This window comes from Cimex lectularius, unplaced genomic scaffold (genome assembly GCF_000648675.2).
Source record: "Cimex lectularius strain Harlan isolate CLEC.00 unplaced genomic scaffold, Clec_2.1 scaffold72, whole genome shotgun sequence".
NCBI classification, from domain to species: domain Eukaryota; kingdom Metazoa; phylum Arthropoda; class Insecta; order Hemiptera; family Cimicidae; genus Cimex; species Cimex lectularius.
Window position 1 is genome coordinate 1,222,847 of NW_019392678.1, and position 13,341 is coordinate 1,236,187.

The 13,341-nt window shown below is 32.5% G+C and overlaps 1 protein-coding gene across 5 annotated transcripts; it reads right to left on the reverse strand.

The window, feature by feature from the left end:
- Positions 1-1,394: 1,394 nt before the first annotated feature.
- Positions 1,395-11,981, reverse strand: LOC106667032. Of its 5 annotated transcripts, none has more exons than XM_024225548.1 (7): positions 11,875-11,981; positions 11,465-11,642; positions 11,329-11,396; positions 5,106-5,207; positions 4,855-5,024; positions 1,603-1,786; positions 1,395-1,541 (listed from the first exon to the last, which is right to left on the reverse strand). In XM_024225548.1, the coding sequence occupies exons 2-7, from the start codon at positions 11,484-11,486 to the stop codon at positions 1,434-1,436; spliced, it is 654 nt and encodes a 217-aa protein (XP_024081316.1). In that variant the 5' UTR covers positions 11,487-11,642; positions 11,875-11,981; the 3' UTR covers positions 1,395-1,433. The 5 variants fall into 5 exon arrangements, with proteins under 5 accessions (XP_024081316.1, XP_024081313.1, XP_024081314.1 ...); XM_024225545.1 differs by having other exon boundaries at positions 5,101-5,207; positions 11,329-11,415; positions 11,875-11,980; XM_024225546.1 differs by having other exon boundaries at positions 11,329-11,415; positions 11,875-11,979.
- Positions 11,982-13,341: the final 1,360 nt, after the last annotated feature.

A 13,341-nucleotide genomic window follows, 5' to 3' on the forward strand; every position in this document is an offset into this window, starting at 1 on the left:
CTTTACTTAGATAGGAGCCTTACACCGAATGATATACAAGATTAAAAAGCCTACTTCTATACTTCCTGGGACGAAAACCAACACTAAGCATGCACAAAATAGATATCAGACCTATTTGAACTTAAGGAATCGAACTGTGGGCCAAATCCTCCAACATTCTTCTCCAAGAATTCAATCCTTTCAATCTAAATCTTCGCCCTGAACGTTTCCTTTTATGTCACCAATCAAACGATCCTTGAAAATCTTAAAATCCCATTCGAGAAGGATCTGATACGAACAAGCTTCCTCAATTTCCACTCTAAACTATCCCTCAACTCTGATCCATTAGCCCATACTCTTTCCTCAACTTAACCCTTATAATCCTCTATGCCGATTAGAACGGCAATGGCCTTGTGAAGTCCTATCTTAACTCTCCCAATTAAATAAAAGGGAGTTACAGCACGGACTGGTTTCTCTCCCGACTTCCTCCTGGTTTGATAAGTGAGTTCGATTTGTTTATAATTATCTATACTATTTGGTCAATATATATATTTTTTTTACAGATAGCAATAACGAAAATTAATTTAAAAAACTCCAGCCTAACACTTTTGTGAGTTGTGTACCAGAACAATCTGCGACCAACGTTATCACATGCCAGCAAGATGGGCAGTCTGGCCTGTTAGATCTTCTGTATTTGTGCAGTTAAGAAGTTCCCATGACCAGAATTTATGTTATCCAAAAATCAGGAAGGCCAATTGGAATGATGTTGTTTGTTGTCTAATTTTTTTTTTGACCAGAGAGCTTTTAGTATTTTTTGTGCTTAATGTATGGACATTCTGCAGTCATTTTTAACGTCTTTTCCTATTGCACGGTGCAACTACAAACTTACTTGAAATGTCGAGGATTGTTTAGTGTGATGTGTTCAGTTGTGGGAATGGAATGCACCAAATACTGTTTCTAGTATTTGTTTTGTTTTTCTGTTAGTTTGTCTGACTTTTCTTTGTATGTATCTTTTCTCTGATCTTCCTATGGCATTTGTTATCTTTAATACTGTGGAGTTTTTTCTTTTAATTTTTTACATAGAGTGGCTAATATATGCAAATTTGACCTTTAAACATAAGGTAAGAAGATTCTTTTAACACCGTGTTTTTGGTTTTTTAAGTAATGCCTCAAAATGCAGTTATTATTAAGAAAGGAAACAAACTCTCTCTCTCTCTTTCTCTATCTCTGTCCTCTCTCTCTCTCTCTCTCTCTCTCTCTCTCTCTCTCTCTCTCTCTCTCTCTCTCTCTCTCTCTCTCTCTCTCTCTCTNCTCTCTCTCTCTCTCTCTCTCTCTCTCTCTCTCTCTCTCTCTCTCTCACATTAGAAATTCGCACAGTCTAAATGACCGATTTTTTCTTTAAAAAATATACAATATTGTTTAAAAAAATTATAATTCGGTTAATCCTTAAGGTGTTAATTCACTGGCAGAACACGGAAAAGTACATAGCAGAATAGTATTGCAGCGCTAATACCTGTAGCCAGTCCAGCCGATACTTCTTGAGCCGACGAATTTATCTTTCCCTTTAGAAAATTAATATTTTAAAATTCTATTCTGCGCTTTAACATATTTGTAAGTAATTACCACAACGTGTCGAAGCGCGATGGCCAGCTTCGATTGTTCAACGTTTTCCACTTTGTCTTCTTCAGTGTAAAAAGCGAGATAACTGACCTCCTTCTCGGTCAGTTCAGGCACCTTTACTCGTGAAAGGATATCCCTTGCGTCTTGTATCCATTCTAGTTTTTTCCTTCGCGTTTCCCGTCTCATTCTACAACGGAAGGTTAATGTCAATAAATAAAGAAGCAGCATTATAAATAATGGCAATAGCAGCAATATAAATGATTAGATCCTAAACAGCGTAAAATGCAACCAACCGAACTATTCTATGTCAAATCGGATCGGAATTTATGAAGTTTTACCTGTTCTTTTCGAAAAACTCCGACCTTAAGCCATAAATTGGCATTTTTTCAAGATTTGGAGCATCTGTTCCAATTTTTAACCTCATTTTTGAATTTTGCATTAAATGTCCTTTAAGAAATATCTATTTTTAATCTTATCAAACGCCGATGTACCCAATATGAAGAATTTTAAAAAAGGAAAATTTTTTATAAATTTCCAAAAATAACTGTTTCCCAAAACCCGAATTTTTAGGGGTGCCAAACATCATAAAAACTTCTTCAATTAATAAACATTCTTATGGTGTACTTCAAAAACGTCTGTACTTAAAAAAGGAATGGATTATGTAAGATTATTAAGCCAAATGTCCTTATTATGAAATAAAATACTAAAAGAAGGAACGACTGACAAAAAATGTTCAAAACGCCTTCCGTGGTGCCTGTCGCTCTGCACAGTTTTCTCATTTGTCCAACGGTAACTTCTGTAATTAATTTGGTCTTAAGAAATTTTTGAAAATATATCAAATTTTTCCTCCTTTTCTAAAAATTCTTCATATTGGGTAGAATTAATAAACATATATCGGCGTTTGATAATATTAAAAATATATATTTCTCATTGAAGATTTAATACAGGTTTAATTCAAAATGAGGTTAAAAATTGGAATAGGCACTAAATATTGAAAAAATGCCAATTTATTACTTGAGGTCGGGATTTTTTGAAAAAAACACTTTCAACCCGATTTGAGATAGAATAGTTCGATTGGTTGAATTTTAATCTCTTTAGGATGTAACACAATTTTTTCGTGGTGTGCTGGACAACCCTTCATATAAAAATCAAATTAAATAAAAGATCAATAAGGAATTAATTCGTACAATGCGCCTAATAGACTTTTGGCACACAAAAATTAAAAAAAAAGAAGTAGACTCTTACCCAACCAAACTTATAGTCTTGACTTTGGGCCATTTAGCAATGTGCTTTTTATGGAAACTACCTTTTTTTTAATGTACGAGGTATGAAATTGGTTCTGTAATGTCGAAAAAAAGGGGAAAGTTGTGGAAAATAACGGATTATGAGTCGACGAGTTAAACCTTTATACTGCATTAAAGTTTTAATAAAACCTGTTTTATTCACAAGGAGTGTAACAACATCGTTGTTTTTAATAAAAAATATGAATTAGAAGCGTTACATAGAAAACCTTGAAGTACATTAGGCGTAAAATGCCGAGGATAAGTCAGCTAAATCATTCAAGACTTAACATTTTACTGGGTAAATAATCGTTAAAATTTAAAATATTTTATATAACTAATAACAGATAACAATTGTATTGCTCCTTTCCTAATAGGTTGTTACTTTATTTAACATTATTTTAAAGATTACCTTGGCATCTAATCTACCTTAAAGATTGGCAAAAGTATAATTTACATACCGTACGTAAATACCATATAATCCCTTCGTCTATCTAAATGATTACATTTTAATAAAAGGTTACTATATTAAATCTTCTTATAGAATATTAGGAAATTACAATTTTGGATTAAAAAATATGATAACGATTGAAGAAAACCAAGTGTGCAAATTATCGAACCTTATTGAATGACAGACAGAATAAAAACAAACGTATGAATAAGCGATAACAATGAACTTGTGCGAATGAAAGTATTGGTAATAAAGAAACAGCTGTCAGTGTATACATTGGTAATTGAAATTAAACGAAAACCTGCGTTGGCATTGAAAAAAGGCTAATTCTCCATTTGTAAAAATTCGTTCATTTTCTTATAGTTATTAATTCTATTTACTCTTACGTAGTGAATAATGAAATCCCCAGTTTCCATTTTTTCCCTCTGGACTAGTACAAAGAATTTTGACAGTTTGCGTGTAATTATGTAATTCATTTATTTCGTTGTAGTTTTGTTGTATACAAATCGAACTTTTAAAACTTAACTTTTGAAGGGAAACTATATGAAAGGTAAATGTGTTGTGAAATTTGCGCTTTCCACTTGTATATTTTCTCTGCTATATGGGGGTAAATTTATAAATATGTACCCTAACCCAAAAAGTACGTAACCTAACAAACCAAGCGTAATAATAATGCCAACCTTAACGAACTCTCTAACCGGTTCCAAACTCGAACCTAAAATTAAACTCAACCCGTCCCAACCCTAAGGTTTAGTTCACTAGTTTTCGTGGTCTGCTTGACCAATATATCACAATTAATTAAGGTTTTTAGTTGAGATTTGTCGCCGCGAATCCAATCCGATTACACGACATTTGAAAAATGGCAAAAAGGAGGGAAAACTCAAAAGGTGGGGTTGAGATGGGAAGTTAGTGTCCAAGTGGTTCGAAGTCACGATAGATCAAGTGGTAGAGTAGCGGCGTATCTAGCTGAAGGCCGTGGGTTCGAATCCCGCTCGTGTCTTTTTTATCTCAACTAAAAACCTCAATTAACCTAAGTTTTAATTTTAACCTAACATAACTCCTTACAAACTTGAACCCTACCATGACTTAACTTAAGCTAATTCTAACCCTCCTTAACCTACAATAACATAAACACCTTGTCCTCAACCTTCCTATATTTAACCTTAACACTACCTTACCCAACCATTCCTAACCTAATTCTAACCCTAACCAATCTCTGAACGTTAACTTAATTTTAATAAAACCTAACCATGTCTAACCAATTTTAACCCTAACCAGTTATCCAGCTTTACTAACTTTACTTAACCCTTATCCTATCTAACTTAACCATTCCTAACCTAATCTAACTTATCGCAGCGCACACCTCCATAACGTGATATGACTTGAAAAAACAAAACTAAAAACAATGTGTAACCAATCCAGCTCATAAACACTTCCTTGTCTTAATTAAGTAATCCTTTTGAATTTATAAGTGTTTCAGTCAATTCAGGTAAATACAAATATATTACATTATAAAAAATTTACCTTATCACATAATTTCTTAGTTTGTACAGTCCTTCTGGGTGGATGTTGCCTTTGTACACCCAATCGTCCAATTCCTTTTTTGAGACGTTCATCGTCATCCAACTTTTTTGCATAATTTTCCTCTTGTGCTGTTCCGACCTCGCAGACCTGCCGGCTATGATGTACGACCTCTATATATAAAAAGGCAAATTCAAACAATCAACTGGGTTCAGCGGGTGCATGACTGTCTTCGCTTTTATGACAAACCTCACCGCAATATGCATGAGTGGCGGTAGTTTTCCGGCCGGATTGTGCAGGAACACGTTCGGCCCCCCGGCCGTGTTGATGGCCGTCGTCATCAACCCTGGAACAAACTGGAAAAGAAAATCATTAGATAAACCTGTCCGGTTTGAGAGAAACTTATAACAGATGTGCATAACATTTAGGAACAGAACATTCTAGCTATAATTCAGTTGTCATGGACATAGACTTGATTCAGTCCGGACTGTAGTCAACACAAGTCAACAACGATCTATCATAGCTCTGACAATGATGAACGACGCAGTACAATATGGTTTGTTTATCGATTTTTAAACTATTTTACATGCTAAAATAATGTTAAAGCGTCATAAAATTATTTACTTTTATGTTATTGAGATTATCGTGCAACTAATCAGTAGGAGACAAAAAGAAAACAAAACAACTGGAATTTATCTGGACTGCTTTGTCTATTTCATTATATTATAGAAAATTTTAGTAAAGAACCAATATATAAAAAAAAACAATGATTAATGTTTATTTGAAGTTGGTGGATAATTAAGAATGATGGATTAGTCCCATACGAGCTCTCTTAGAATTATATCAATACGTCTTAAACAAAATTACTATAACACAACTTATTAGTACAATCATGTTATACATAAATAATATTGTTATAATCATACAAAAGTAGTACTTTTTTAAACATGTATGGCTTTACAATGATTGAGTTATATTCCAGTATAGATTTAACAACATCAGAATAATTTTCAGAATAATGAAACAGCTTAAAAACAAGAGAAATTTTAATTTTTTAAAGTAATGTAAATATCAAATATATTTTTAACTAACAATGCAATTTTTACCAAATAGTTCATCATTAGTTAATCTTAAGAATTTAATTTTTTTGTGCATTTCAAAGAGGTTTCATTAATTTTTATATATTTAATATTATTCGGTATTCTGGAAAGCAACATTGAGAGTCTTATTGTAATACTTGAGAATTTATTTTGATTTAGTTTTAATCCATGTTTCTTACACCAGTTATATAAACTTTGCAAATCAGACTTTATTTTGTCCATTTGCATGAAGATTTGCAATACCAGAGGCTATTTATAAATTTAAATCTTCTGTGTGTTCTGGCTATAATACTTGAGTGCATTGTATATTTTATGTACATAAATAGTAGCAATGATAGTGTTCACCCTTGTGACACTCCTTTTACTATTGTTTACCATCCAGAAAACTACTCTTTAAACGTTTTGGGTCATTGCGCCCTTGAATTTTGATAAGACTTGAACCACTCAGTTACCTTTTCTGAACACATAGATTTTCATATCACTTTCATATCCAAACTATTGAACGCATGATTAAAATCAAGTGAAGTTATGATTGTTAAGTTGATTTAAACGATATTTTTTCTTAAATCATTCATTATACTAATTAACGCTGTTTGTGTACTATATCCTTTCTGATAGCCAGACCGATACATATATAATTATTTGTTTTCTTGTATGTGCTGACTAAATCATTGTAGATTAAAGAGATTGACATAGACGGTGAAAGAAAACGGATAGACATATAAAGGCCCAGAGATAGAGAGATAGAAAAGGAAAGAATAGAGAAAAGGAGGGAGGGAAAAAAAGTGACTACGGGTTGAAAAAGAGATCGAGATAGATAGATACATAGATAGAGAAAGATAGATAGATAGATAGAGAGAGAGAGAGTAAGNTGTCTTTCTAATTATGGCTTAAATATAACAATGATAATTTAATGTAATAATCATTACTACTAGTATAGTTTTTTTTTTTTTTAGTAGTGTAGTATAACACACACACAATATATATATAACACGAGGATATTGAATTTACATTTTTATCTATTATTGTATCTTGTCATGAACTCTTCTTTTAATTTAGATTTCGCTTTTACATATGGTAGAAGTAGTAAATTGTACAGGTTGTTTTTATTATAATTATTGATTGCTTTTACTTGAAAAGATGCATTGTAGATAGCAGTTCTGATTTTAGGCAATATAAATTTTTGTTTATCATATCTAGTATTCTTGTCATGGGTAGGCTTATACAATTTAAAGTTATTTGTTGGTGGTTTTTATCTTTTTAATAATTTTATTAAGAACATCGAGAGTATTAGTGCTCTTCTTTCTTTAATTTTTAAAATTTTTACTTCGGCATAATATGGTGTGATATGATCAAAGTATTCGATATTATAAACATATCTTATACGAGCATTTTGTGCTTTTTGTAGTTTTTCTAATTTTTTTTAACTTATATTAGAATAGCATAGTGAAGCACAATCAAAGATTGGGAACAACATAGATTGTATAATTTGTAACTTTACCTCAGGTGGAAGATCAATCTGGATTTTTTGCAGCTGACAAAGGCTTTGGAAAGTTTTTTTACAAATCATAAGACACAAGGTACTGGAGAAATGTAAGAGTGGGACGGATTGGGAAGAGATAGATACATCCGACTTTCATTACTAGTATTTATTTAAAATAAAAGGCATTAACTAAAATAAATGGAGGTCGCCACTGAATTCGTAAAAGAAAGTACGAACAGATAAATTAGCATTCGAGGGCCCTTATACGGATAATATTTTTATGTTTACGGTTGTAATTGAATTATCAAAATTAACATCTATTGTAGATTCAATTAATTAAGGTTTTTAATTGAGATAAAAAAGTCAGTGTCACGAGCGGGATTCGAACCCACGACTTCCGGTTTGATACGCTGCTACTCTATCACTTGAGCTATCGTGACTTCGATCCACTCGGGCACTAACTTCCCAACTCAACCCCACCTTTTGAATTATCAAAATTAACATCTATTGTAGATTCAATTAATTAAGGTTTTTAGTTGAGATAAAAAAAGTCAATGGCACGAGCGGGTTCGAACCCACGATCTTTGGCTAGATACGCCGCTGCTCTACCACTTGAGCTATCGTGACCTCGATCCACTCGGACACCAACTCCCCTTCTCAACCCCACCTTTTCAATTTTCCCTCCTTTTTGCCATTTTTCAAAATTATTTTTCTAAGTTCTCGCTACTAAAACGCTTATTTCACTGACAATTACAAGTTTAGTATTGATCATATCTTATTGGTAATTTAACTTTTCAGACTTTTCAATGGTCTCAACGGAGTTGTCCAAAACCTTTTAGTTTTGAAGTTATCATTGTTTATTTGAAGCAAGGTCGTGAAATCTTAAAAAATCAGAATAAGAGAAATAACTCCAAAACTGCTGAGATTCGGACCATAGGAAATTAGGACGGTTTGGTTACATTTTGAAAGTAGAATCTACTGGCAAAGTTTGGAACACGAGTAGCCGAACACGCTGTATAGCCCTCAACTCCTGGAACCTTTCCTGTGACCCAGTGGTGTTGTTTTAAAATAATCACCATTTCTAATTGTTGAAAAATAATTCGACGTATTTAGTACTGGAGACGAAAAATTTGAGAAAATATTATTATCAATCCCCCCCCCCCCCAAAAAAAAATACCATGAACTTAGTTTTTCCTAAAACAATTTTGTAATCTACTTTGCTGCATCGCTCGGTCAAGAAATAGTTATTTATTATATTTCAATAGATTGTTCCATTTTCTTTGCCTACAGGTTAATCCTTTTTACAAAATATGTAGCAATTGAAATGTTCAATCGTCGATAATGTTTAATTAGTCACTCGTTCTGAAAATAAATCTGATTTTACTTTACTTAGAGTTTTCCTTTGATCAAAATTTGGCTTGAGTTTTAAGATTTACTACTATTGTATATTAGATTGGATCGTTGTTTTCGAATTAATTATAGTTACCTCCCATTATTCTCAACGTAGTCAATGATGTGTTTGCAGGAGGGTTTATGATTTATCTCCTTATGGTTTAAAACGATAAAAAATGCCAATTCACAATTTTTTCGGTCAAATTACTATAAATAATTAGGTTTATAAATAAGATTTTTATTGCCCTATCAGGTACGTCTCAATCTTCGGACTTGACCACCGCGATCGGGCTTCGACCCAAAAAATGCAATTAAAAACGCGATTGTAAGAAAACGTCCAACGTCTGTGGACCGGTTCGTCAGAAAAGCCACATATCAAGAGCTCTTTTGATAAATGGCCTTCGGAGTAACTGGCTCATCCGATTAAGAATAGGACATCCATAATTGACACACGGACACTAACTTTTGAATCAAATCCCGCATATACGTCCGGATGTAGAGAAAGGGGGCTTGATGTGTTCAACTTAATTGAAGTGTTTCTACCTTCAGTATTTTACCATTATAAAAATCAATTATAAAGAATCAGTTATTCTGGTTCTGATTTATACATCAAGATATTTTTTTAATCAATCCACACATTTTTCATTTGATCTGAAATGCAGTATATTAGTTTCACATTTTGAAAAAAATGGTCTGATGGTCGTCAAACGGAAATACAATATAATTTATGTGTTTTGCTCTTACCACATCAATATAACGACCCATTTCTTAGAACATAATTGACTGCGGATAAAAAACTGGACTATGTTGAAATATACAGTATAGTGATGATGGTTAAGAAATGCAAATGATCTCCTATTGGCCGGCTATAAAAATACTATTTTGGCGATTACAAACGAAATAATTTGAGCTGGTGGGAATTAAAAGGTCTATCAGCAGATAGACTTTTCCCCTACTAATTATAATTTTATTAACAATCATACCTATTTGTGACTTCATTTTTCGAGGGACAAAGATTTGAACTTTTTGAACAAAATTTTATTCTGAGCTACAAAGACCGCTCAGAAATGTCGACTAAGGCCAAGTTAAAATTTTAGTCGATAATAATCTTTTCCAATTTTCTCAAATGATAGCCAAAATGTCGGTATCGTGGAAGCAACGTGTAATTCTCCTTTTACAGAAAACGTCCAATTGGTACAGTCTCTTGGAAATACGGTCACGCGACTGAAATTTAATATAAACCATTCTTGTTTAGGAGTTGTTTTCAAAACTCCGATATAAGAATGCTTTTAAGAAAACCCAGATGAAAACTGGGCCGGGTGATTCAGCTAACATTACATTACTTAATGAACTTTGATTAGCCACTTCTGAACATGTTCTTTAAATCCGAAAAAAAAATTTCTGAGGAGGAAACCGTCAATTCCGTCATATTTTGACGAATGAAATGCAACTGTTAAATAGAAAAAGAGTCTCTTCCTTTGTAACAGGTCATGTTTGAAAATTCTTAAGATGCGAGATTTCCTACGTAAAACAATTACGGAATGATAACTTTGCATTTTGGTCATTTTCAGATTGTAGATTGCCATTCCGTTTTTCTTTTGAGGCTAATTCTATGTACTTAACTAACTCACTCTCGACCTGCTGGAAACATGAAGTCTTTTCGCAAGATCTATGGAACAGGTCAAACACAGAGAAAACTTCCTTTCGGTTTTCGCCGAGCTTTCGACCTCGGTGGCCTTTGTTCCTCTCGTCGAAGAGGGTTTGTTTTTCTGTTTTTGATCTGTGATCGTATTGTATAGTAATTTAAATGTAAGATAAGTTAATTGTATATAGGAAGATTTTATTAGTTTTTTAGATTTTATGAGATGCTGAGCCCCAAAAAACGTAATGTACTTCTGTGCCCAAAACACCATGTCTTTTATTTCCCCATTAAGGTTTAAGTCCTGAAGATGACAGTATAAAAACTGTCGAAAGCTCGGCGAAAACCGAATGGAAGTTTTTTCTGTGTTTGACCTCTTCCGTAGATCCTCCGAAAAGATTTCATAACTCATTCTCTACGCTTCTATTTCTTTCGCTCTTACGCTTCCCTCGCTCTTTCTTCCTTCTCCACTTCAACCACTTTTTCTCTCTGTTTTCTCTGATTGACCAAAACACAACTGACGTACAAAAACACGGGAGGGGGACAGGAAAGGTCAAACTTCATCATCAGTGCTAAATTTTTGCATTTTGGCCAGAACATTGCACCCTTAATTTGACTACATTCTAAGTAGCAATTTATTGAGTATGGTCATGTTTAAATTAAACACTTGTTTGTCATGCAATATACGTGTAATATGTAATATAAGTTGTAGATTCCTAAATGTACATATTTAGTTATACTTTCAACAGAATCATTACATTCTTAATATTTCACAAAAGAAAATACAGTTATTAGAGTATTATTGAGTTTTAAATATTTATACATCATATGATAAATAACGTTTGTGTTTCAAATCTACTTACGACCGAGACAAGTTCTGGTCTGGGCGGAATGTACTTCACGGTGATTTGATGAAATTCTTCCTCGTTCACTACGCAAAGAGGATCGAACTGTGTGAATGTTTAATACGTCCTGAGGAAGGGACATGAAAACACTTACCTTTGTCATATTTGAGCATCATTTCGAAATGGAAATCGTTTCACAGAGGCCGGATATTCTAAGGCGTTCTTTCAGTCCGTAATGATTTAAGTCTGCTTCAAAACAAATTCCTTTTTCTCCCGTTACAACGAGCACTTGTTCATTTCACAATTGATACGTGTAACGTTCTCGAGTTAACCTACATAAAAATATAAAAAACTAACTAAAAGAATTACTTCCTATTCTAATATTCTATTGGGTTTTAACTAAGCGTTAATACAAATTTGAACACTAAAACAGCTGTTAACTTTCTTTTATAAGTCAGCATTGGAAACAAGACAAAAACCTTAGCTTTTGCCGATGTAAATAATATTTATAAAAAAATATAAAAATATAATTCTTTTACTAATAGAAATTATAACGATCCTTACAGTTCAGTACAAAAAGTATAAAACACCGAGGGATATTGGGCCAAGTACAAATTTTGCAATTAACATTGACTCAAAAACATTGTCTTCTGTAATAAAAAGTAAAACACATGCTTATTGTTTATTTATACGTGGGACTGTAATGAAAATATTCGTAGCTTTGTAGTTCGAATGATAAGTCTAAAAGGAGATGAGTCGTCTATTTTTCTTCTTCTATTCTTTTTGTACTTTTGATCTTTCTCTAGAAATTCACTTTGCAAAATGTTTGCATCTTTATTCTGTGAGTATATCAATATTGTAACGATAAAGAAAGAAACAAAAACACGCAGTGTTTACTTTTTAACACAAAGATTTTTAGAGGTTTTTACGCAAGAGAAAATACAAAGCTAATATATAAATATAAATTTTTAATTATTCATTATTAAAATATTTATTTATAATATGCTATGCACAAAAAACCGACAATTTTACCAATCTATAGGGCCCATAGACGGTCAATATTATTGTACAATATAGATTGCACAATAATTTGACGGTTGCCCCTTAACGTTCAATAATATTGTACAAAATTTTGTTTGTGCAATGAACTTGAATAGTTTCAAGGCAATATTGAAGTTTGTGCAATATTTTTCACTTGTTGATACTTCACAAACTAACTGATATTGCGCAATAATGCCCACAGACAGTGCAATATTTTCCAGGTTGTACAATATATTTTCAACTTTTCGTCAATCATGCAATGTATTGCACAAACTTTCAATATCGTCTACACACGATCAATTAAATTGCACAACCCAAAATATTGTGCAATAATATTGATCGTCTATGGGCCGCTTAATGCCAATGTCAATATATAAATACAAAAAATCTAATATTAAAAAGTAAATTTTCAATTAGTCATTATTAAAACCGTTATTTATTTATATTAACGTATGTTCAAAATACAGACAAAATTTACAAAACTATCGGTAACAAAATGCTCAACTAACTTTAACTAAAACGGATTAAAACGTAAATTATCACCGTTTACATAAAAAAAGTAACTAAATAACCACTTGACTGACACTAGGTAATAATATACTTCCACCAACATCAGAAACATAATTATATACGTATTATATAAGACACAGAAAGACCCAAGAAGAACAATACAACGCTAAAAAAGAAAATACAATGAATCACAAAATGAAAAATCTCACATATCAAAAAATACGAAAAAGAAATACTACCAAAAGAACTCAACCACAACATCAAATCAATTAACACAGAACAAAACTCGAATATTAAAAGAGATAGAGATCTGATAAACCATTTGATAAATGCATAGAACAAGACATGGAGCTTCAAACATAATTGAAAAATCAAACACACAACACAAGGACGACAAAACTCATTTTTTAATTTTTTTAAATTTTATTTACGAGGGTACGCAACAGCAGAGGTTATATCAACCCTCATGGTGCCGGTATT